The sequence below is a fragment of the Labeo rohita genome, chromosome 5, assembly GCF_022985175.1.
Source record: "Labeo rohita strain BAU-BD-2019 chromosome 5, IGBB_LRoh.1.0, whole genome shotgun sequence".
Classification (NCBI taxonomy): domain Eukaryota; kingdom Metazoa; phylum Chordata; class Actinopteri; order Cypriniformes; family Cyprinidae; genus Labeo; species Labeo rohita.
In genome coordinates this window covers 37865142-37892507 of record NC_066873.1, presented here as the reverse complement: position 1 = coordinate 37892507, position 27366 = coordinate 37865142, and the positions used below count along the sequence as shown (strand labels likewise).

The window sequence follows — 27366 nt, the reverse complement described above, 5'->3', positions numbered from 1 at the left end:
CCCTTTCCCACTTTCACTTCTTTTCTCTTGTGCTGAGACAGACTGTTCCATAGAGGCTTGTAGCTTTAACAGTGAAGGATGCTCTCCAGTCCTGCTGAGGAGTTCAGCACGGCTTTGTGTTACTCCCAGTGGCTTTACGTAACCGATGCAAACGTAATGAATGAGACACAGAGGCTGTCATTTGAAACACAATTACTCCTGTGAAGTGGGCCAGAGCAATGCCATCACTTTTTATAACTACATGCCTTAAACAGTTACACAGCGCATGCTGATCTGCACAGAGCCTAGTGCATTATGGGAATTTACAATGTCAAATAAGCACCAGTGCCGTGAGCTTTGCATTTATTATCATTATATGCTTAGGCAGGTACGGGCAAGTCGCTTTTGTGTATTTAAAGTGACAAGAAGGGAGTTGTTATTAGATAGCATGGCAACGGTAACGTAAGGAATGCGGTTATGCAATTATACATATTACTTGATATTTCCACCGTGCTTTTTAAAACTATGTCAGTGCTCTTAAACTATTCTCCCACATGGTCTGTTTAACATTCTGGTTGCGTAATCAGTTGTTGTACACATTCCTTTTGCGTCGAAACAGAGTAGCGTGAGGCTTCTCCAAGGATAGACTAAACAAATGTCCTTTGTGCTCCTGTGGTGTGCTTTTATTTGCCACCTGTGTGCTCATTTCTCAGAAGCAATGAAGCGAACATATGCACATCTATATTTGCTTAAGGAGTATTTTGATGTGTTCTAGAGGGAGTAGTGTAAGATACTGTTGTTGTTTTTTAAAGCATGAACTTTTTAAAGTATTCTTTTAATAGTGCAGTGTGAGGGAAGCTGCTTTAGTTCGAAAGTATACTCCATAAACAAAAGGAATTCAGTAGTTTGCAAAAAGTGGATAATGAGGCAGGAAATTCATTAATGTTTAGCTTTCATATGTTGCCAAATTCAGCAATCAAAAGAGTGTTTATCTGGCACAAAATAATAAGGATCTAAATTAGGGTGACAGCATTAAATTGATACAATAAATGTAGTTAATATGACTAGAAAACTACAGTGGTCAACATTTGAAGTGGATCAGAAAAGTTAATCAAAGTTGGCCTAAGACAAGAAATTCAAGAAATTCAACTTTGATGAAAGGTTTTGATCCACTTCAAATGTTGACTACTGTATTTACAAATTATACTAATTTACAAATGAATCTATAAATACAAGGCTATGCACTTAATTATTTTTTAAATAAACAAAAATTAAATAAATAAATTCAGTTAAATTTAGAAGCACGTTCTAAACAATGACAGAAATTTTCTTTTCCATTAAAAGGCAGTATTTTTATTTTTGTTTTATTTTATTTTAATATTTTTTAAACCTTGTATGGGTATTTTTCTAACCTTTTTAAATGCATGTCATTTTTTAATGAAAAATCTTACATTGATAAATTAAAAATGTATTAAACGTTAATTAAGACATTAAATTCAAAAATGAAATCAGTGTCAACAAAAATCAGTGTCTTTGCACTGCAGAGGTTGCACAGAGCTGCATCTGATGTGGCATTAAGATATATTTTCACAGACATTTTAATAAGCTTAAAGGCATGAATGCATTTAAACTGAAATTACATAATGCATAATGTTGTGAGATTAATGTTTTAATTCTTGAATTCTTGAATCTTGAATGCATAAATATGAAATGCTTAAAAAATGTAATGATACTTTAAATGTGACTAAATTATTAAATGTAGAGTGACGGCAAATCATTCTTTGTCATGGAATCATTTGTTCAGTCGATTTGTTGAACGATTGATTGGTTCAGTAACAGCTTTAAATGACTGTCTATGAATGACTGAATTATGGACTCACCCAGTTTGTTCAGAAATGCAGATTTGTGGAGCAATGAAACACTTGGACACCTGTGCTACTGCTAGGATCAGGGTTGCCAAGTCTGCGGTTTTCCAATTGGGCTACTTTTACACTGTTGCCGCAACTTAGTAGTTTGACATATTTTGTCAAGTATATTTGACTAAAATGCTTGTAATTAAATATTTTCATGCTCTATTAATTTCTACTAAAATTGCAGTGGATGTTAAGTTTTGTGAAGGAGGGCAACTGGTAAAGACCCCTTGAGCTGTGTTTACGATCACTACGGTATATTGGTTTTTAAAAGTGACTGTGAAATATGTATGTTAGGTGTGGGAATTGCGTATTTTGAGTTTTGATATTTGTAATGTGGTCAATTGGCTACTTTTAGGCTGGCAACCCTGGATAAGATGTGCATCTGTTCTCCTCTGGCTTTGTTTGGAACTATTTCCGTTGGTGAAGTGTTTTTGTAAACATTTGTTTTTGTAAACATTCAACTTATAATTATAAAATGATAAATCAAAGCCATATAAATGAGTTTTTGTACATTATTTTGAACTTACATTTCATTACTTACATTTTGTACATGATTTTAACTTACATTCACCCTCACATATCAAATATCATACTTAAGCTACATAATTGTGTAAACATAATCCATAAACCTCATTGATCATGGTCTCGTTGAACATATTATGTAATTTTTAGTAACCAAGCATTGTCAATGTGAAGTCGAATTGCTCTTTTAAGGTAACAGGTCTTTAAACTGTGCTTAAATGTGGCTCATATGTTGTGGCTTTAGGCCCAGTAGGGGAGGCAGAGCTTTCTGGCATGTCTGGCTCTGACACAAGCAGATTTACTGCAAATGAGATCATCTATCAGCAGGGGAGAGGGAGGATGTGGACAAGGGCACGGAGGACATGAGTGAGGGAGCGGCCGGAGCAGAGACCTCTGCCCGAGAAAGGACACATTCTTTCAGCCTCTGTCTCTAAAGTCTGTCTCTTTTTCTACCTCTTTTCCAGAATTATGAGATGGAATTGACCTGTGGTATTTCATAGTGGAGGGAGCTGGCATTCAGACATCTGTGCACTTTAACAGTGAACTGAAGCTTGTAATGACTGTTTTTGTTTTATTTCAGGGCATCTGCCTTTATTTGACAAGATAATAGAGATTGAGAAGAGGAGCACCTTGACCATGTCACATTATAGAATGTCATGAAAAGTCTGAGACTCCATAATGCGAATTTCTGCTATTAATATTTTCTGTTTAACATCACTATATACGCTGTATAAAACACTCTATATTAAAGGCACATGTAAATGTGTCATTTATTATAATGGGTTTATGTAAAGATTGTTTTAAGTTCACTTAAATTATTTTTTTGTCTATTTAATTATTTAATTATTTTCTTCTTTCAGTGTTGACTGGCTATATTTGCTTATTTTATCTCCAGAAATGTATTATTGTTATTATTATTATTATTATTATTATTATTTAAAAATAATTTAACAGAGGCATCAGTATCAGTATTGGTATAAGTGAAACTGACTTATGCATAGAAAAAAAAGATGCTAAACAAATATTTTAAATATATTGCCTCATTGTTTCTACATTAATTTGGAGAATTAATGTGTAAAATATTTATTTTATTACAAATTTAATGTTAGGAGTGGTTAATCGTAATTTAATGAAAATGTTAAAGTTTAAATTGACAGCGGCAATTTATTTATATATTATATCAATTTTATTATGACGTAAATAAAGAAAAATATGAAAAATTCTGCACTATTTCTATAGTAAATATGGTTCTGAAATTGAGTTTCAGTTTTTATGCTTAAAATATAATTTGTAATGTTTTTTATTATTAAATTACAAAATACATGAAAAAATAAAATAGTGTGTAATGAGCTAACTGCTGTGCAACATCTCTGACAAAGCCTGAGAAAATTTAGATCTTCATTATCACTAAGGGGGGAAAAACTTTAAGCACTTTGCCTGTAATGAACTTCTGTTCTGGTGTAATGTCACATCTTCTCTGGATTTTGTGGGACGTACTTTAATTCTCATTTCTATGCAACTGTGCCAGTAAAATCATCCTGAAATGACTTGTGTTTTTCTACTAGGCACCGAATGAGAAGATCTCCGAAGTTGATGACAATCTTGTTCACGAAACCCCTCCACATTCTTCGCAGGAAAATGAGGTGTGAGGCTTTATCTGCAATGCTCTCACACATACTCAATGATTATATCTCCACACACTGGTCCTGTTTCTGCAGCTGAGTGAAAAGTATGAGACGGCACATGGCATAGGTGCAAACGAACGTGTTAATTAAAGTCAGCCGATTCACTGTGCAAATAGGTGCAGGTTATATGTGGAATGTTCTATTGTGCCCATTTCTAGTCGGTCAGATTACGTTAACTTCAAGAGGTCATTTTAGGATTGCTTGCCTATTTTGCATTTATGAGCTGCTGTTTAAATATATGAACTTATTCAGGGCTAAACAATAAGGATGTGTGTTTTTTTTCACATAACATGGGTTAATATGCATTGAACATGTGAAAAATAGAAATGTAAAAAAACAACAACCTGAAAATAGTTGATGCCAATTTTGCTAATTCAACTATGTCAACAAGGTAAAGTTATATAGCAAAAGTGTATTTATGAACTCATAGCTGTCATGAAATAATGTCTAGATATTTAGCACATTCAGCACAACAGCGCATTTAAAAGTTTTTGCAAAAGAAGATTTAACATTTATATTTTTGTATATTTGCAGTAGCAACATTGATAATAATTGAAAATGTTCCTTGAGCACCAAATCAGCATATTGCAGTGATTTCTGAATTTCTTGAAACTAGTAATAAAGTAATGGATGGTGAAAATTCAGCATTGCCATCAGAAGAATTAAGTACATTTTAAAATGTATTAAAATAAAAAACAGGTAAAATAAAATTAAAAAAAATTCAAAAATGTAAAATGCATTAAAATAAAAAGTTATTTCAAAGTGTAATAACTTTCTAAATTAAATAAATGCAGGTTTTGTAAGATAAGAGCCTTCAATAAAATACATTTAAAAAAAAAATCTTTCTGACCCCAAACATTTGAATGATAGTGGATACAGTCAAATGTTTTTGAACAGTAAGAGTTTTAATGTTTTTTTTTTTTAAAGATGTCTCTTCTGCTCACCAAGCCTGCATTTATTTGATCCAAAATACAGCAAAAGCGGTAATATTGTGAAATCATTTTACTATTTAAAATAACTGTTTTCTATTTGAATATATTTTAAAATGTAATTCTGAATTTTCAGCATCACTACTCCAGTCTTCATTGTCACATGATCATTCAGAAATGATTCTAATATGCTGATTTGCTGTTTAAGAAACATTATTATTATTATTTTTATTATTATTATTATTATTATTATTATTATTATTATCAATATCAATATTTAAAACAGTTGAGCACCTTTTTTCAGGATTCTTTGATGAATAGAAAGATCCAAAGATCAGCATTTGTCTGAAATAAAAGGCATTTGTAACATTATACACTATACCATTAAAAAAAAAAAGATAGAAATTAATACTTTTATTTAACAGGGATGCTTGAATTTGATCAAAAGTGATGATAAAGATATTTATAATGTTACAAAAGATTTCTTATTCAAATAAATGCTGTTCTTCTGAACTTTCTATTCATCAAAGAAACCTGTAAAAATTCTACTTAGCTGTTTTCAACATAATAATAATACATGTTTTGTTCAGCAGCAAATCAGAATATTAGAATGATTTCTCAAGGATCATGTTACTGGAGTAATCACAGGAATAAATTACACTTTAAAATATATTCAAATAGAAAACAGTTATTTTAAATAGTAAAAATATTTCAAAATTTAACTGTAGTTGCTGTACTTGGAAAAAAATGCAGGCTTGGTGAGCAGAAGAGACTTCTTTAAAAAACATTAAAAGTGTTACTGTTCAAGCACTTTTGACTTGTAGTGTATTTATCATAGACATTTTGAAAAAAAAAATTATTCAATTTTAAAATATATTGAAAAAAATATATAAAATTATCAAAAAAAAAAAAAAAAAAAGTAAAAAAGACCAGCAAAAATATTGGCTAGGCCAAAAAATGGCATTATAATCCCATATTAAAATATGTTGAGTCCTCTTTATAGATACTTCTGAAACATTCTTTGGTTCCATCCTCATTGTGTTTGTTTGTTTGTTTGTTTTATAGAAGTTGGTACCAAAGTGGTCCTGGTCGTGGAAAAGACAGGACACGGTTCTTCGAAAGCACTTATGCCGCACAAGGTTAGGATTCCTACTGTGCACTAATTATTGTTTATGCCTGCATCAATATGCTGTTGCAGTGTGAGCGGCATTCCACAAATGCTTTAGTTAAGTACTGCCAAATCACTGGATTGCCTACTGCATGAAATATGAATATGTATGTTTTCATAAAGTATGATTATGCTTTTCAGATCTGTTAATGACTTTACAAATCCTAAAACAGCATACCTAAACTGCATCACCCAAAAATGGAAAATCTGTAACGATTACAAAATAAAGAAAGTCATACAGATTTAGAATAATGTGAGGGTGAGTAAATAATGACAGTTTTCATATTTGTCTGTCATGCTTTGAAATAGATTTGTCTTGGAAGAGAGTATGTAAACAGGCAGGAAAACCGGGGCTAATTGTCACACCTCAATTGCATTGATCAGTTAATCAGATCATTATGAGAGACGATTTTAAATTAAGACATGAACAAGAGCGCACAAAAGTCTCCAGATAATGAAATTCTGAAGTCCTAATATAACATTTGAGTTAATTTTTCTGCCGGTGCCCCCTGTAGACACCAGCACAGCTCTGATTAAAGATAAAGCACAATAAGAAATTCATATGTAACCAGAAATTTAAATGATAAACTGTGTGTTCTTGCAGCAAGACATATTATTATCTGTTCTTCCTCTCCACCCCACTCTCACCGCCTGCGTCTTGCCCAGCGGCTATGGTTTCAACCTGGCAGGCATCACCGATGGCATTTTGTTTGTGAGGGAATTTAACACAGTCTCACCACAGGCAAGAGAGCTGTGTGTGTCTCTCTCTCTCTCTCAACCTCTTCCTCTTCTTCTCTTTCTGCGCATCACAAAATGGTTGACATTTATGACAGACACGACCGTAGCCAAGCGTGCTGAAATATTCATACTCATTCTCATGAAGACTGGCATTTTTGAAAGGAAAAATGCAATTATTGTGGCCACCTTCAATGAAACACAGTCGCAAGAGGATAAGGTCGTCACTCTTGCGTATATCAAGAGCGTTTTGTTCAATATTACTTGTTATTTTGTTATCTTTACTTTTGGCCTTGATGAAATATGTAGCTGATGCACTAAATTTAAAAAAAAGATGTCATAGTTAAAAGAGTGCTGCAGTGATAACGTGTTTTTGTAAGTTAGCTTGACACTGATTCCCTTGACAAAAACCCAATGAGATTTGTCCATTGTCCATTTAATAGAAATATGTTATTTCTGTACAAAGTATTTTTATTTTTATAATACTTATATAATAATTCTTACATGTTTATCATCATAATCTTTACAACTGATTCTAGAAAACATATGAGATATTAAAAATCTCATTTTTTCATACACGTTATTAAAGAAATAGTTTACCCCAAAATGAAAATGCTGTGATAATTTACTGACCTTCAGGTTGTTCCAAACCTGTATAAATTCACAAAAATAAGACATTTTGCTGCTCTTCATTGACTTCCACAGTATTTTTTTCCATACTGTGGAAGCCAATAGAGACCAGCACCTATCTGGTCACCCTTATTCTTCAAAATACCCTCTTTTATATTTAACAGGCAGCACATTCTTGCAGTGAAGCAGGGTCGTAGCTACTTTCACCTCCTCCAGAAGGAGGAGCAGGAAGCGCAGGAGGAGCAGCAAAGAGAAAGACAGAGGAGGGAGGAATTGAGACGTACCAAACTACGACCTCCTACTCTCTCTGATTCAGATGACGACAGTGATACTGAGAGGTGCGGAGATGTGAGACAATGACAAAAGCGATATTTTCATTACCTAGTTTTATTTTTGCAAATGCAATGCATATATGCTGGGTGAATTTGTGTAAATTGGGCCTTTCAGGAAAGTGGAAAAAAATGGGTTGATAAAATTTACATTTACACATTTGGCAGACACTTTTATTCAAAACAACTTAACATTATATTCACAATGTTTATACTTTCAGTCCTTGGTTTCTTTGGGAACTCATGACTTTGGTGTTGCTAGTGCCATGCTCAGTCAAAACCATTAATTAAATCTCTGGTCATCAATTTGAAACTCAGATACTTTTTCCCCTTCCAAATAGGAAAATATGCAACCATTTTTTCCATTGAGATGAATAATAAAAAATGTCTAATTTACACAAATTCACCCTAATTACCACTCTAATTATCAACAGCTTAGTAATTCTCGTAGATATCAGTTGAAGGTTTGCTTTAACCATGATAAAATGCATTCTGCAGTCTTAAAAAGGTCTTAATTTGTCATTCCACAAATTAAGGCCTTAAAATATCTTAATTTGGAGCAGAAAGTCTTAAATTTAGTAATTCATGGCATTAAATGGTGCATACACTGCAATAAAATGAATATCTTCCTAATTTTTTGTCTTGTTTTCCAATATGTAAACATCCTTAAATCAAGATACATTTACTTAAGAAATATGAAAATAATTGAAGTCTTGTTTTCTGATCAATTAAAAATTGAGTTTATATTTAAAACAAGAAGAAATATCTGTCAGTAAGGAATTTAAACTTGTTTTTGAGTTTTCTAAGTCCATTGGCTGATATTTGTTTTTGTTTAAATCATGAACTCACTTTGTGGTCCATTTCACAGAAGACTTATCTTATGCTGTTTGCTTCTCAAGGAAATGGGTTTTCATTTAGCAATCTTTATTAGCACTGTGAAACTGTAAAACTTAGAAATGTTTAGAAACATTTAAATGTTTGACTTAAAGGAGACCTATTGTACCGCTTTTTACAAGATTTGAGTTACAAAAACAGTCGGCTATGTCTGTGAAGGTGAACAGTTGGGAAAGAAATCGCATGTTTATATTAGATCTGTGTGGTAGTAGCGTAATAAACAGTCAATAAGTCAATAAATCCACTGTTCTCTTGTCTCCTCTTAGGCTGTGACTCTAAATAGTATCCTGTTGCCGACGACCGAACAGTTAACCTACTTTGCTTGAAGTTTTGAAGTCTTGGGTGTCCCCAGAATGTTTCTGAAAAGTTTCAGCTCAAAATACCCCACATATCATGCATTATATCATTTTGAAAATGCCTATTTTGAGTGGAAGCAGAAACATGCTGTTTTCATGCGTGTCTCTTTAAATATAAATGAGCTGCTGCTCCCTGCCCACCTTTTCCAAGAAAGGGCTGTGCCTTTACAGCTTCTACCTTAGATAATCTGCTAAAAAACATCTGTTTGGTTTTGATTATCATGTCTATCGTGCTGAAATCATGCGTTTTAAACCATATTAGTTTAAGCTTCTGATATAGGGTTTTCTGAACACACACATTCGGAGCACGCGCACAGAAAGTGGTTGTCACACGCCATGTGAATACTAAACTAAGTTCTCTTTCATGTCTTATTGCACTTAAACTGTCAAATACACACAAGTTAATGTTAAAAACACTTGTGAGTTACAAAAAACAGTCGGTTATGTCTGTGAAGGTAAACATCTGGGAAAGAAAATGTATGTTTATATTAGATCTAAGTGGCAGCAGCGTAATATACAGTAAATAAATCAATAAATCCACTGTTCTCTTGTCTCCTCTGAGGCTGTGATTCTAAATAGTAAATATTCTAAATAGCCGACGACAGAAGAGTTTACATGCTTTGCTTAAAGTTTTGAAGTCTCAAATGTCCCCAGAATGATATTGAGTGGAAGCAGAAACATGCTGTGTTCGTGTGTGTCTCTTTAAATGCAAATGAGCTGCTGCTCCCTGCCCACCTTTTCCAGAATAGGGCTGTGCCTTTAAAGCTTCTACCTCAGATACTCTGCTAAAAAACATCTGTTTGGTTTTGATTATCTTGTCTATCGCGCTGAAATCATGCGTGTTATACCATATTAGTTTATCAGCTGTGGGTGGAAACGTGCAGATTAATGGGCTTATGGACTTATAATATAATATAATAGTTCCCCTTTCTACATCATGGAATATAAGCTTGCAGAGAAAGGCTTACCAAAACAAAGTTACTGGGTTGTTCTTTTTCATGTTTATAGGGTTGGTTGATGCACTGGGGACCCAATTATAGCACTTCAACATGGAAAAAGTCATGATATGTCAACTTTAAATACATCTACCATTTTTCCATGCACACAAACTAAACCAAACACAGCTGTTTTGTCAGGTGGTGTGATGTTGTGGCAACATGGAAACCCAACAGGAGGAAAATGCGGGCTGCTCGTCCATTTACCCCCATCCACAGATCATTGATTTCAACACCTCCTCACCTACTACCAGGGTAAGATCACTCAGCCCTTTCATATACTCTGTTTTGCTGTTCACATATTTTGATTCAGCATTTTTGTGATCTCTAAATGTCATATAAAAACGAACCAAACTGTGACTGGTCACTGTACTCTTCCTGTTTAAATCAGAATAAGCTGCTTGAGTATACCAGACTTTCTGCCATAATTCCACAATCTGTCTACATGTGATTAAAGCCTTCCTGATAACTTCTGAGTGTCACATTTTCACAGGGATGGTTGGAAAACTGACACATTGCATCAGATAAACGCACACATTTTTCCTGACATTAAAATTTTGTTCACACAGACATCAAAATGCATTAAACAAAATGGAAAAACAAGAAAATAATGCCTTTCTCTGCTGGAATGAGCCACGGCAATCTGTGAGAGTTTTCACCGTGAGGGTCTCAGCTTCCAGAAAAACAAAATTCATTCAACCATCAGTCTGGCCCAGCAGGATAGAGCGATTACCCTCTGACTAGAAGGATCTAATGTAGCAAAATGAAAAGAAAAAATAAACATGGCTCATTTACAGTGTCTCTTGATGGAATGTAATGTCATGCTGGAGTCAAAGTACATCTTCGATGCATCATTACTCCTTTGATAACCTATTTGCATTTTCTGCCTGCACTTGAAAAACATTTTTGCATTTGATGGAGATTATGCTGTAGTTACCTTTGTAGAGTAATGAGTTTGATATTTTGATATGTAATGCAGTCACATTGACATATTCTTTAAAAGTATCTAAAATTGCACGGATATGTTTTGGAGCGCTAAAACTGATCCATTGCATATGGAATTATTTCTTAGGCAGGTTATTTTAATATGACTGCACCACCATTAAAAAGTTAGAGGTAAGAAGTTTTTTTTAAAAATGCATTAAATTAATCAAAGTGACAGTAAAGACATTCATACTGTTAAATGACATTTCTAAACAAAATATTTCAAATAAATGCTGTTTTGAACTTTCTGTTAATCATGGAATCCTGAAAAAGGAATAAATACATAATAATCGTTTCCACAAAAATATTAAAATGCTTTCTGAAGGACTGTGTGTCAATGAAGACTAGAGTATTGGCTGCTGAAAATTCAGCTTTGCATCACAGGAATGACTTACATTTTAATAATATTTTAATATTTTACATTACATTTACATTTTAAATTTTTAATACTTTACATTATTACTTTTTCTACTGAAATTTTCATTTTTACTGCAGCCTTAGGGAGCATTAAAAAACTTCTTTCAGAAATATTACAAATAATAATCACTCCAACCTTTTGAATGGTACTCTTTATAAAGCTCCTGATAATTTAACTAAAGGTTATAAAATGAGTCTCACATTATGACTAAATCTTTTAAACATATTCAAAATAAATATTAAAAATGTTTCAATGGGGCAAGTTGTCTCAATGGAGAACTCTTTGACGAAAGAATTATAATTTTGCTGAAATATAAAAAAATGAAATACAAAGACATCTTACACCACATACTGTATATGAATATTAAAACATATTAATGGATAATTTAATGTCTTTCACTGGTTAAACAGTAAAACAGTTATGAAGCACAAAATATGTGACCCTGGACCACAAAACCAGTCATAAGGCTCAATTTTTTAAAATTGAGATTTAATTTTTTTAATTGAGAATGAAAATGTGAACACTGGAATCTGAGGGTGCAAAAAAAATCTAAATAATGAGAAAATCACCTTTAAAGTTGTCCAAATGAAGTTCTTGGCAATGCATATTATTACTCAAAAATTAAGTTTTGATATATTTACGGTAGAAAATTTACAAAATATCTTCATGGAACATGATCTTAATACTTAATATCCTAATGATTCTTGGCATAAAAGAAAAATGGATCATTTTGACCCATACAATGTATTTTTGGCTATTGCTACAAATATACCCGTGCTACTTGGGACTGGTTTTGTGGTCCAGGGTCACATATGACAATTTACCCTGGATGTCATCTTGCCCAGATGTCATTCATGAAAAAATACCCTTTTTTAAGTACGCACGGTTTTACATTTTGGTATAAATCTATTTTCATTATACAGTTGACCTTTGTATTAAAACATTTCAGTATGGTTGTATTATGTCCTCTTATTTAGTCAACAGCTATTATCGTAAAAGTACCGTTTTGGGACTTTTGAATGAATATCTTATTATTGACAGCTTCCCTAAGTGCCTTGCCGCCTCTGCTTGAATGTAGCATTTATAGGAATCCTGTTCCATCACCTTTGTGTCTTTTAAGCCAGATATCTAACCCACGTATCACATTGTGGCTAACTAACCTGTATAGGTGGCATGATGTCAAGAAGCTTGTTGTCTGCCAACAGTGGTTGTCTTTCATTGGAGGCCTGATTAAACATCTTAACCTTGATGTTTGAACAGAAAGCAGAGAGCAAAGCGATGGCTCTACTTCATGTTGAAAAGAAAGTGAGAGGAATTAATTTAGACACGGCGATGGCCTTGAGATGTTAGCTTGTAACAAATGAGCCAAAGCACAGTCAGTGTAACTTTCTCTCTCTCTTTCTCACTCTGTTCCATTTTTCTATCAGATTTTTCTTTTATCTTTAAACAGGAGATTAAACACTGAATCTATTAACATTGGATTTGATTCTCACAGTCTTTACAGACAATGCCCCCCAAAGTGTAACTACAGTTGTGTTCACACACAGGAGACACAAATAAAGTAAACTCTGTCAATACCATAAAAAAAGTCTTCACAAAAGGAGTTGACTCTTACGGAAGCAAAGCTTTTTTTTTTATCATGGCTCATATAAAAAAATAGATTTCTTTATATAAATAATTGCTGGGTGAAAGATTTGCTAGACAGCCTCAGTAGCAAAGTTCTGCTGCTGTTTTGCTGTCAAGAGGGTTTTCAAGCTATACAAAGCTTTTTTGATGTGATTCGTACATCTTTTTTTTTTTTTTTTTTTTTTTTTTTTTTGTTAATTATGAAAAGAAAGCTGTCAGGCTCTCTGTGGGAATAGCAAGTTTTAGGCCTTCTGTTGTACATCAGTACAGTTGTAAACTAAGCAATTATACAGGATTTCAAAGCTGAACATTGTTGTTGACACAAGGTTACACACGTTTTTTTTTTTTTACTTTATAAATATGGTTTGCAATTTGTACATATTATCATCTTTTTCTTTCCTAGCGAGTGTGTATATCGTCAGTTGTGCTGTCTGAATTGGCTGCTGGAGGCATTGACTCTAGAACGTTCTGGAAGAGTTGGACCTGTTACTTCCTGTTGGGATGTCAGGTGAGTGAAAACTATATAAAACATAAAAACATAATAGTGTTTGTGCTCTAGGACAGAGTCGTTCTTCAAGCTTACCTTCATATGCCCATCATTGCAAGTTAACAAAAAAAAAAAAAAATGTTTTTTTGTTATTTAAAATTGTGAAATATTATCACAATTTTAAAGGGGTCATCAGATGCAAAGTTCATTTTTACATGTTGTTTGAACATTAATGTGTGTTGGCAGTGTATGTACATATGTACCCTATAATGATAAAAATCCATGCAGTGGTTTTTAATTAATCTGTAAAATAATATCCCCTTTCTCAAATCGAGCCATTCTCAGATGCCTGTCGGTGTGGCATCACACCCACAGAGGCCGCTCCCATGATAGTTGATTGACATGAGTGTCTTACCTCAGACCTGCCCTAAATCAGCTGTAACAGTCCGACCTCCACTGTTTCGATGCCGGAGCAGGGATGTAAATTCCCTGTAATATCTCTGATTGAGCGATTGAGGTGTTGTGTTGCTGGATGTAATAATGAACATAGTGGTCGTCATTTACTCCCGACATCTGAGCTGCTGAAGATGCAGTGGACATAAGTCGCCTCCCAGTCGACATAAACGCGTCTATGTTCATGCAAATCATTCATAATCCAGCTTTACCTACAGAAAAAGTGAGTATAAGGTTTTTTTTTATGAATCTCTGCAGTCACCTTTCCTAATAACGCGCTAGTTAGCAAGTTTAGCGGTTAAACGCGGCTAAAGTAAACAGGCTTGTCACTCCACAGAGAGAAGAGAGGGGCGGGGCGAGCAGAGCTCATTAACATTTAAAGCAGCCTCGACCAGAACAGGATGATTTTTGTAGAGCTCATTTTGACAATGTAAAAAGGGTGTTGTTTTACACAACAATTGAGAATTTTTAACCAAAGTATATTATGGACTTTTCATAAAAACACTAAAGAATCATATCAACTTGTGGAAAATGGGCATCTGATGACCCCTTTAAATAACTGCTTTGTACTTTAATTAGTTTTATAATAAATGTATTTCTGTGATGGCAAAGCTGAATTTTCATCAGCCATTACCCCAGCGTCACATGATCCTTCAGAAATGATTTGAACATGCTCATTTGATTCTAAGAATCATGTCTTATTAATGTTCTGCCTAATATATACAGGTGCTGGTCATATAATTAGAATATTTTCAAAAAGTTGATTTATTTCACTAATTCCATTCAAGAAGTGAAACTTGTATAATGTATACATTCATTCCACACAGACTGATATATTTCAAGTGTTTATTTCTTTTAATTTTGATGATTATAACTGACAACTAATGAAAACCCCAAATTCAGTATCTCAGAAAACTAGAATATTACTGAAGACCAATACAAAGAAAGGATTTTTAGAAATCTTGGCCAACTGAAAAGTATGAACATGAAAAGTATGAGCATGTACAGCACTCAATACTTAGTTGGGAAATTTACTTTCATCAGAGAACATAACTTTAGACCACTCAGCAGCGGTCAAGTCCTTTTTGTCTTTAGCCCAGGCGAGACGCTTCTGACGCTGTCTGTTGTTCAAGAGTGGCTTGACACAAGGAATGCGACAGCTGAAACCCATGTCTTGCATACGTCTGTGCGTAGTGGTTCTTGAAGCACTGACTCCAGCTGCAGTCCACTCTTTGTGAATCTCCCCCACATTTTTGAATGGGTTTTGTTTCACAGTTCTCTCCAGGGTGCGGTTATCCCTATTGCTTGTACACTTTTTTCTACCACATCTTTTCCTTCCCTTCGCCTCTCTATTAATGTGCTTGGACACAGAGCTCTGTGAAAAGCCAGCCTCTTTTGCGATGACCTTTTGTGTCTTGCCCTCCTTGTGCAAGGTGTCAATGGTCGTCTTTTGGACAACTGTCAAATCAGCAGTCTTCCCTATGATTGTGTAGCCTATAGAACTAGACTGAGAGACCATTTAAAGGCCTTTGCAGGTGTTAATTAGCTGATTAGAGTGTGGCACCAGGTATCTTCAATACTGAACCTTTTCACAATATTCTAATTTTCTGAGATACTGAATTTGGGGTTTTCTTTAGTTGTCAGTTATAATCATCAAAATTAAAAGAAATAAACACTTGAAATATATCAGTCTGTGTGGAATGAATGTATACATTATACAAGTTTCACTTCTTGAATGGAATTAGTGAAATAAATCAACTTTTTGAAGATATTCTAATTATATGACCAGCACCTGTACACTGCTGTTCAAAAGTTTTGAAACAGTAAGATATAATGTTTTTAAAGAAGTCTTAATGCTCATCAAGGTTCTGTTTATTTGATCATGAAATTATGAAATTATTAGTAATATTATGAAATATTATTGCAATTTAAAATAGCAGTTTCCAGTTTTAATGTACTTAAATATAATTTATTTCTATGATGTAAAGCTGAATTTTCATCAGCCATTGCTTCAGTCTTTAGTGTCACATGATCGTACAGAAAACATTCTAACGTGCTGATTTATTAATTTATTATCAAAGTTGGAAACAGTTGTGCTGCTGTGATACTTTTTTCAGGATTCTCTCATGAATTAAAAGTTAAAAAGAACAGCATTTATTCAAAATATAAATCTTTTCTAACAATATAAGTCTTTACTATCACTTTTTATCAATTTAACACATTCTTGCTGAATAAAAGTACTGATTTCTTTCAAACAAAGAAAAAAGGAGAAAATTACTGACCCCAAACTTTGAACGGTAGTGTATATTGTTACAAAAGATTTCTATTTTAAATAAGTGCTTTCTTTTTAATGTTTTATTCATTTAAGAATCCTGAAAATTCATAGGTTCCCTTAAAAAAAAAATATTAAGGAGCAACTGTTTCCAACTGATAATAAATCAGCATATTAAAATGATTTCTGAAGGATCATGTGACACTGAAGACTGAAGTAATGGCTGATGAAAATTCAGCTTTGCATCACAGGATTAAATTCTATATAGTATATTAGAATAGAAAACCACTATTTAAAATTTTTTGTAATTTTAATCCTATAAATGCAGCCTTAATTACCAGAAACACTTCTTTAAAAACCATTATAAATTGACATAAAAATGTAAAATCTATTGTTTTTGGAAAAAATGAAACATTTTTAGGGTCCTTTGATCAATAGAAAGTTCAAAAGATTTGTGAATGATTTTACTCTTTTAAACAATTTAATGCATCATTGCTAAATAAAAGTATTAATTATCTGTTGTTGTTTTTTTATCTTTGTCATGGACCTCAATCACGGATCAGCATGTTTTTATTTGCTATTAGAGTTAATAAGAATTGTCTCTAATTATTTAGCCACTGAACAAAATGCAATCAGCATTTATTTCAGCATTTCAGATCATTACAATGGAAAAGCAGTTCTTGGACTAGCAAGTCTAGGGTCTTGGAGTTAGGAATTTGCCTGGATCTGTGCCTTGAGGAGTCTAGCATTGCTCTGAGATCTGGTCTTGATTGCAGCTATGAAACAGGAGACATCGTGTAAGTCTCTCTTGCTAACGTGAAGGTAAATTGTGAAGCAATTTGTATGGTTCCAGAATTAAATTATGAACTTTGTATTCTTTATAACTTGGTACATGTTCATGCTAATCCTCATTACATTCCAGCAGCAGCTGGATTAACCAAAACCTTCACACACATGGCAAATAAGCCTTAGTCAAAATGAAGCGAATTGTGTTTTAAAAAACGAAACAAATTAAAACATGCTCTGCCTTAATTAAATAGGCTAATATCTGACGAAGTCTCTCTCTCATTAAGTTGGTAGAATTCCAGCTGAGTTTGAGAATTCAGTGCAGAATAATAAGCAAGATTTTACTGCGTTTCTCAGTGAATCATTGATTCACTTATGAGTTGCACATCACGCTGAGCTATGACCCAACTGTCCTAACAATGAACTCATTAAAATAACGTCCTTTTCACCTGGGCTGACAGGAAGCTGTTGTGCTTTGCATGTAAAAGCAGCAAATATATATGTAAGCCTGTGGACACAAAATGCTTAGATCTGTAAATTTTAATCACCATAAAATATATAGTGTGATCATTTTGGGGTTCAGATGCAGTTGCATCTGCTTTTAGTGGGTTGGTTTGTCGTTTAGCAGCCACATTTTTATCCACAGCATCTTTCAGATTCCTTTCTGCATTGAACATAGGTCATTCCCATTGGAATAACCTAAAGTTAACTGCTTTGCTCAAGGGCACAACTGTGTTCTAGTACTTGAACTGGCTGTTCCAGGGTTTGAACCTGTAATCTTAAAATTACTAGCCTGGAGCATTCCCTACTAGGCCACCAGTGGTTTTAGAGGATTTTTGTGTGTTGAGACATTCCCATATACATTATAGACCATGCCATTTAGGCTCTACAGCATTGCAAAATGTGTTGTTGTTGCTCAGTGGTCTTTAAGAGCATGACTTAACTATTTGTTTGCCTTTTTAAGTTAAATAAGACATTTAGAAAACAGATGCATTGCAGTGCAATGATCAAAAGTGACAGCAGAGACTGTAAAACGATTTCTCATTCAGATAAATGCTGTTTTTTTTTTTTTACATTTTATTATTCAAAGAAAGAAATATACGGTATTTTCCACAAAATTATAAAGCAGCACAAATGTTTTCAGCATTGTTAATAATAGGAAATGTTTCTTGAATGCTAAATTAGGGCCCTATGAAATCTATTTTATTTTTTCCCAAGTTCCGTTTTTTCAGTTTTAATTTTTCTGGATTCCGTTTTAATGGTTAAAATAAATGTAATTAATCAAGGAGCATGTCTAATTAATTAAAATCATGAAACTTACACAATTTCACATCAATTTAAAAAAGGTTTAACAAAAATTACGTTAAGGGCCCTATGAAATGTTTTATTTTTTCTCACCATGTTTTATTGTTATCAAACAAATATAATATAAATATAATACGAAATTATATAATTATAAAATTATTTGAATGCATACTTAATTTATTTAAATTTATTCTTAAAATAGCCTTATGAAAGGTTTTTTTACCCTTTAAATTGTTCTGCTTATCAAATGAAGGCATAAAATATTAATTTCATTTATCTTTTAATTATTGAAAATTAAGCAAACTTTTTTTTTGGCAAACAAAGGGGAATTTACTATTAAAATGAAAACATGGAAGAAATGTGATTATATCCTAAAAAAATAATGTTTCATTTTAGTAGTAGTACTAATATACATCTGGCACAATGTCTTCAAGTTGAACCGGACTTTTATTTTGACAGGTTGCAATGTCTACCTTTCTGTGTGTATATGATATAAAGCTAGTTTCCCTAAAATGGAACGATCAAATGCTCAAGAAGTGACTCTCAGCAGATATTGTGCAAGAATTTATGTCCTCATTTAGTGACACGACAGACGCCGAAATTACCGTGAGCGTCACGTGCGCTTTAGTGTGAGTAGTAAACAAAACTGCTCGTCTGCTCCATTCAATAAAACAGAGACACAGAACATGCAGAATTCACATTTAAATGGTATTTTTGTGGTGTAGTATTTACAGATACTAGTCCATATTGCGTTTTGATTTAAGTGTAATGACCTACTTTTGATTAATTCATCCAGACTTCGACAAATTCCGCGACGTTCAGCGTTATTCAGTAAATTCCATTTTTATGACTGGATTCCACGATTCTGTCCGCGTTTTCTGTATCGCGGAAATCATAGGGCCCTACGTAATGAGCATATTAGAATGATTTCTGAAGGATCATGTGACACTGAAGACAAGATTAATGAACTTTGGCATCACAGGAATAAATATCATTCTAGAATGTTTTCAAAAACTGCAATAAAATGCATGTATGGGAGTAGTGCAATTGTACAATGATACAATTTTGAACACGGTTTTACTCTTTTGTGTTCTGCTTATTAGCACTGTGTGCCTGAGCTCTTTTTCTATATTTTAGGAAGGTGTAACCTCTTTCTTGAGTGCATGCTGGTTTAATTTAATTGGTTTTATGTGCATGTAGTGATTGCTAACATGTCTGTTCGTGCATAAAATTGAGTTTAATACCTGAGAAATATAACACGAAATATGCATCGTTGTTAGAGCTGGAAGTTTGGGTGGAAGGTCTCTATATAACATATTGCAGTGTGCAAGTAGTGTGTGTGGACTGACCCACACTAATACAGGCAACCAGACTGTGTCCCCTGAAGTCATGACCTAATTAGATTTCTACCATTTTTTTAACCTTCATATTTTAAATTTCAAATGATATTTGAGGATACAAGCACTTGTGACCTATATAGTCTGATATTTTATGCATTTTGGAATTAGGGTTCACAGATTCATATAGCTATTTCAGAGTCTGGCAGCCACAGGTATAATATCACACTTGATATTTTTACTTGCTCTCTCTTCACCTCTCTCTCTCTCTCTTGGGTTGTTATTATTATTATTATTATTATTATTATTATTATAGTGGGTTATTATATTATTATGTTATATTTTTTAAAAATATTTAATTCAGCAAGGATGCAACAGCTTTTAATTTTGAAAATAATAAATGTTTTGCAGCAAATCAGCATATTAAAATGATTTCTGAAGGATCATGTGACACTGAAGACTGGAGTAATGATGCTGAACTTCAGCTTTGCCATCACAGAAATCAATTTTCAGATTTTTAATGTTTTAAAGAATTCTTTTCTGCTCACCAAGCCTGCATTTATTTGATCCAAAACACAGCAAAAGCAGTAATATTGTGAAATATTTTTACTGTTTAAAATAACTGCTTTCTATTTTATTATTTTTATTTATATATTAAATGTAATTTATTCCTGTGATCAAAGATACATTTTTAGCATGATTACTCCAGTCTTAATTGTCACATGATCTTTATTATTATTATTGTTGTTATTTATTATTTCATTTATTTATTCATTTATTTTGGGAAGAAAAAATACAGATGATAAAGACATTTATAATGTTACAAAATTTCTATTTCAGATAAATGTTGTCAATCTATCAATCAGTAACCTGAAAAAAATTCTACTCAGCTGTTTTCAACATAAAAATAATAATAAATGTTTTTTCAGCAAATCAGAATATTTGAATGATTTCTGAAAGGTCATGTGACTGGAGTAATGATGCTAAAAATTCAGCTTTGAAATCACAGGAATAAATTACATTTTAAAATATATTAAAATAGAAAACAGTTATTTTAAATAGTAAAAAGTTTTTGCTGTACATTGGGTCAAATAAATGTAGGCTTGGTAAGCAGAAGAGACTATTTTAAAAAAACATTAAAAATCTTACTGTTCAAAAACTTTTGATTGGTAGTGTATTAAATTAGAAAACAGTCATTTCAAATTGTGTTTTTATCATATTTTTTGGTGAAATAAATGCAGTCTTGGTGAGCCTAAGTGAGCGAAGTGGAAAAAAAAACAAAAAACAAACCCGTACTGGCCCCAAACTTTTTAACGGTAGTGTGCGTTAAAATATATTACCTTTATACTTTAAGAGAAATATTTTAGAGGTTCAGGTGCTAATGTGTTCTTTTGTGTGAAAATTTGTGTGAAAAGTTATGCATTGAAGTTTAATACTTGGGTTCAGGGGTTTGTTCAAATCACTAATAGTGATACTTGCCTTAGCAATTACCACTAATGAGATCCTACAGGAACAACATCGAATTGGAACAACAAGTTTCAGAGTAAATGAAGAAATGATGAAAGCGCTGAATTTAGGCGGTGTTAAATAGAGAGATACAGAGGAAAAAGAGAGGGGAGAACATTTAATCCTTCATCTCCTGGAGCTACAGGTTGGTTCTAGTGATGGACGGAGAGAGCGAGGCCAAAACAAATGGAAAAAGAAGGAGAGAGATTGTAAGAAGCGTCTCTTAGAAGAGCCTGGAGGGGCTTCTACCATCCCAGAATCCAATTTCCAATAAAGTGAAGCTTTATGGGAAAACGGTACAGCACGGCAGAGAGCAGATATTACAAAAAATAATGAAACTTTATCAGCCGCCGTTAAGACCCGAGCCGGGAGGAGAGAGAGAGTTTGAGATGTGCGCACTTGTTTTGCTCCATCCTTCTATTTCTTATTGTCCTCTCAAGGTGACATATACAGTTTTGATAATATTCCAGGTTTGGCGAGCACATTATGGAGAGATCATGCGAATAATTAATATGTCAAGAAATTCTGTATGTCTCTTTATCTGTCTCTGTCTGTCCTTCTCTCTCTCGGTATCTTTCAGGGACCCTGGAACGAGCAGAACCACGATAAAGAGGCTGAATAAGGAAAAGGCAATAGAGGCCAAGTGGGAGCAGTTTATCGCCCCGCCGAAGGTTTTCTCCTCCAAATCGGCTCTTTCACGCTGGAATGTTTGTGTTGCTGCAGCTCCGCTGGAGCTCTGTAAAGCGATGTGTTCTCCTTAAGCACGCCACTGGGGTTTAGACAAGTGTGCAACATTAGCTGCTTTCTGGAAGACACAGTAAATAAGCAAAGGGCTAATTACACCGTCTGTAGAAAGAAACTTGTTCAAACACCCATTTTGCACAACAATTATGTGGGGTGGCTTAATGGGTAAAATCTGAGCTGGTTACCAAGTGGTAAGCCATGAGTTATCACAATGGTGGCCTTGATCAAGACACTTTGGGTGTTTACAATGGAATACTAGCATGCTGCATACAAAAGAGCATGCAAAAGTTGTGTGTGAAAGAATTCAAATGTTCAGTACAAGAGGATTCTACATTCTTGTCACATGACCTCATTATCTCTGAATAATTAGTTATTTTGCAATAATAATTATAATTATAATTAATTAATTAATTATAATTGTGCAAATTTGTCTTAACTCATGTAAGTCCAATCAAATTAGTGAAGATGGAGTTATTACAAATTATTTTTTTAGTAATATGTAATTAAACATTTATACGCATCAAATATTAATTTATTTGATCAAACATACAGAAAATCAAAAGTAATATCATGAAAAATATTGCAATTTAAAATAACAGCTTTTTATTTTAATATACTTTAAAATATAATTTATTTCTGTGATCTAAAGCTGAATTTTCATCAGCCATTACTCCAGTCTTCAGTGTCACACGATCCTTCAGAAATCATTCTTATATGCTGATTTATTACTTTTATTATCAGTGTTGTACTGCTTAATATTTTTTTGAAACCTGTGATTTTTTTCCAGATTCTTTGATGAATAAAAAGTTAAAAAATACAGCATTTATTCAAATTAGAAATCTTTTCTAACATTATTTGTAATAAGGCTTCACTATCACTTTTTATCAGTTTAACATGTCCTTGCTGAATAAAAGTATTAATTTCTTTCAAACAAGAAAAAAGGAAAAATCGACTCACCCCAAACTTTGAACAGTAGTGTATATTGTTACAAAAGATTTCTATTTTAAATAAACGTTACTTTTAATGTTTTATTCCTCAGAGAATCTTGAAAAAAGTATCAAAGGTTCCAAAAATAAAAAATAAAAAACTAAGCAGTACAATTGTTTCCAACATTGATAATAAATCAGCATATTAGAATAATTTCTGAGGGATCATGTGACACTGAAGACTGGAGTAATGATGCTAAAAATTTAGCTTTGCATCACAGGAATAAATTCTACTTTTTAAGTATTTTTAAAATAGAAAAACACTATTTTAAATTGCAATAATATTTCACAATGTTACTGTTTTTTCTGTATTTTTAATCAAATAAATGCAGCGTAGATGAGCAGAAAAGACTTCTTTAAAAATCTTACTGATAACAAACTATAGTGTATATATGTGTATATATATAGTGTATATATACATGTGACCCTGGACCACAAAACTAGTCGTAAGTAGCACAGGTATATTTGTAGCAATAGCCAAAAATACATTGTATGGGTAAAAATGATTTTTGATTTAAAAATTCAATTTTTGATTTGGGTAAAAATTGATTTTTCTTTTAAAACCAAAAATCATTAGGATATTAAGTAAACATCATGTTCCATGAAAATATTTTATTATATTTAGACAGATTCTAGATTTTCAAACAGAAAATCTCTTTTTGTATCTCTTGTCCTACCCTAACAAACCATACATCAATGGAAAGCTTATTCAGCTTTCAGATGATACATTAAAACATACAAAAAAATTGACTCTTATGACTGGTTTTGTGGTCCATTCAAGGGTCACATGAAATGTTTAATTTGTAACATTTCATTTTGGGATAAAATGTAACCTTGACATGATTTCATGAGATTTGTTTTTCTTCCTATCCAACAGACACGTCATCTCACATCCAGGCCATTGCGTGTATCTTCGGGGAGACATCAGACCTGGAAGACCTCCGCTCTCAGTGTGGTTTCCTCTTCAGTAGCGGGTTCATCAGTGGGCAGCTTGTTGTCTTTGGCACCGGCTCTAGATCACACCTGTGATGAGCCTGTTTTCACCAAGGGCATCGAGACTCTGAGCGGGCGAGAATCCGATTCTGATCCTTCATCATCAGAATGTAAGTCACAGTAGTCAACCTTCAGTTTCAATCATGAATCTGTCTGATTTACATGAGCACTTCATAGCTCCATGATTTTTAAGTGGTTTAGGCATGTGAGAAGAATACAGTTTTACTGTTTTATAGGAATATTTGAGATGTTTTCAAAATCACTTCTGGGACTGCGCACTTATGGTGTGCTGTTGATTGCCACAGGCAATTTCGACTCGTCCATCAGTTTGTAGAAACCTATAATGGAAACACAAATAACACGATCAAACTGTTTGGAACAGTATATCCATAACATTTACATAATGACTTAATCTTATATATATATGTAATCTTATATATATATATATATATATATATATATATATATATAATACAATATATTCAATAGAACCATTAGCGTTTACTTTTCATTAAGAACTTTGGGATTAGTAAGATTTAGTAGTAGGTTTTTTTGAAAGAAATTAGTGTTTTTATTTGGACACATTTAAGGACACATTAAATGGTCAGTAAAGACATTAATAATATTATAAAAGATTTCTATTGCAAATAAATGCAAATGGACTTTCTAATTATCAAAGAATCATGAAAATGTATGTCAAAATTTCCACAAAAATAATAAGCAGAACTGTTTTTAAACATTGATAATAATAAATGTTTTCGAGGCAGCAAATCAGCATATTAAAATGATTTCTGAAGGATCATGTGACACTGAAGACTAGAGTAATAGTTGCTGAAAATTCAGCTTTGCATCACAGGAAGAAATTACATTTCAATATATGTTAAAATAGAAAACAGTTATTTTAAATTGGAATAATATTTCACAGTATTAGTGTTTTTACCAGATTCTTTTGATCTTGTGTGTATATACTTGTCTCTCTGTTCGTAAAATACAAAGCAAAACTGTTCCCCTTCAGTCGTTTCACTACGACGTTACATATGGGAACTCGCTTGAGTGACCAATCACCTCTGAGCTTTATAGAAAAGGCCAATGAAATTGGAGAGTGGAGTTTGCACGCAAATTGTGCCGCGTCCTCCCTGGGCGTACCGGGATCTAAAAGAGCAAATTTCACTTACGGTCGTTGAGAGGCATTTCCCGGGCCCGCTGCTCAGGGGTCAGCCACCAAAACCCGCAGCTCTGCGTGGCGCCCCTGACACGGGCAGCCCGTAGATGGTGGAAGCTGCTCTTCGGGGGACGATAACATCTGTGCCCCCACTCCCGGAGGAGGGCCGGGACCTTCTGTGTGTTCAGCCACCGTTGACCTATGGGTCGGCGGTACCCACCCACTCACAGAAAGAGCAATTTTCCACATCTCTGGGCCAAGTGCCCCGGGATCTGTTCCTGAGCGACGCTATGCCTCCTCGGGTTCAGACTCGGAGCCCACATTCGCCAGCGCAGGAACCTGGGAAGAAGGTAGGTGCTGCCCAGTGCGGCCAGACTTTTCTCCAGGACGTTCATCCTTCTGGGATCAGTCCCCTTCCCCTTTCCTGGAGGCTGCCCCACCGCGGTCACGTCGGTCAACGCTCCGTTGATCCCACTTGCGGCCAGGCTGGGGGCCTGGCTAGAGCTTCCCAGCCCGTCCCGGTGGCTGATCCGGACGGTACGTCTCGGCTATGCGATTCAGTTCGCCAGGCGTCCGCCGAAGTTCAGGGGCGTCCTTTTCACTTCTGTCTGCTCGGACACGGATGCCTCTGTCCTGCGTGCGGAGATTGCAGTCTTACTGGCGAAAGACGCAATCGAGCCTGTCCCTCCAGCCGAGATGAAGTTGGGGTTTTACAGCCCCTACTTCATCGTGCCCAAGAAGAGCGGTGGGTTACGGCCAATCCTGGATCTTCGAGTTTTGAATCGGTCCCTTCTCAGGCTGCCGTTCAAAATGCTCACCTCGAAACGCATTCTTTCTTGCGTTCGACACCAGGATTGGTTTGCAGCCATCGACCTGAAGGACGCCTACTTTCACGTCTCGATATTGCCTCGACACAGAAACTATCACTCAGTCTAGAGCTCCCTCTACGAGGCAGGCCTATGCACTGAGGTGGGGTCTCTTCGTTGACTGGTGTGCCTCCCGTGGGGAGGACCCGCAGAGATGTCCAGACACACCCGGAGCTTTAGACGCTCCGAGCAGCTCTTTGTCTGTTTCGGAGGACAGCAGAAGGAAAATGCTGTCTCCAAGCAGAGGTTGGCCCATTGGGTGGTAGATGCCATCTCCCTGGCATATGAAAGCCAGGGGGAGCCGTGCCCCCTAGGAGTTCGAGCCCACTCCACTCGGAGTGTTGCCTCCTCCTATGCGCTGGCGCACGGCGCCTCGCTAGCTGACATCTGCAGAGCTGCGGGCTGGGCGACACCTAACACCTTCGCAAGATTTTATAATCTCCGCGTCGAGCCCGTGTCCTCCCGGGTGTTAAGCTAACATCAGGTAATTAGAGGGGAGGCCGGCAGGTGTCGGCTTGCTGCGCCATTCCCACGGGATCCGTGCGCTATCTCCCAGTATGTTCCCTCCGGCGAACCCTGGGTCCTCCATGCCCCGCAGTCAGGACTAGATGCGGAGTAGTCCGCGACTGTGCTCCGACTGGGTCTCCTTCACCCAGAAGGTTGTGGCAACATGTCTCAGTATTGTTCCACAGTCAGCCAGAAGGCTGTGTTTTCCCTCATATATCTATAACCAGAATAGATGTATTCAATTTCTTTATTCCACATGCCTAAACCACATGTGCTCCGCCCCCCCAACCCATGCTTCAGTACAACTGGCACCCCTATGGGGCCCCTCTATTGGCCTCTAGGGTGTTGGGAAGGTTACGTATTGACGTATTGACACGTCCGCCTGTCAGCACTTGGTGTCTTGCGTAACGCGGCCTTAGGGTTGTGGCCTTTTCCATGGGTCTGTTCCCATATGTAACGTCGTAGTGAAGCGACTGAAGGGGAACGTCTAGGTTACGTACGTAACCCTCGTTCCCTGAAGGAGGCAACGGAGACGTTACATCCCCTGCCACAACCCTAGGCTGCGCTGACGCTGGGCTGCGGCTCGGCTCCTCAGCAAAAACCTGAATGAGTGGATGCACGCCGCCATCTTATATACCCGTATGTACGGGGGAGTGGCGTTGCGTGCAAACTCCACTCGCCAATTTCATTGGCCTTTTCTATAAAGCTCAGAGGTGATTGGTCACTCAAGCGAGTTCCCATATGTAACGTCTCCGTTCCCTCCTTCAGGGAACGAGGGTTACGTACGTAACCTAGAGGT

The 27366-nt window shown here is 35.0% G+C and overlaps 1 protein-coding gene across 2 annotated transcripts in view; it reads left to right on the top strand.

The window, feature by feature from the left end:
* Positions 1 to 27366, top strand: part of LOC127165342 (coiled-coil domain-containing protein 60) — a 70584-nt gene that overhangs the window by 5168 nt on the left and 38050 nt on the right. Inside the window, exons 3-9 of one of the 2 annotated variants that reach the window (XM_051109840.1) lie at positions 3980 to 4057; positions 6094 to 6167; positions 7726 to 7899; positions 10277 to 10390; positions 13567 to 13671; positions 21890 to 21980; positions 23917 to 24142. In XM_051109840.1, the coding sequence (XP_050965797.1) occupies positions 3980 to 4057; positions 6094 to 6167; positions 7726 to 7899; positions 10277 to 10390; positions 13567 to 13671; positions 21890 to 21980; positions 23917 to 24142 (862 nt within the window). Of the gene's footprint in view, positions 1 to 3979; positions 4058 to 6093; positions 6168 to 7725; positions 7900 to 10276; positions 10391 to 13566; positions 13672 to 21889; positions 22017 to 23916; positions 24143 to 27366 lie in introns of both variants that reach the window. The other variant, XM_051109839.1, reaches the window with a different exon arrangement.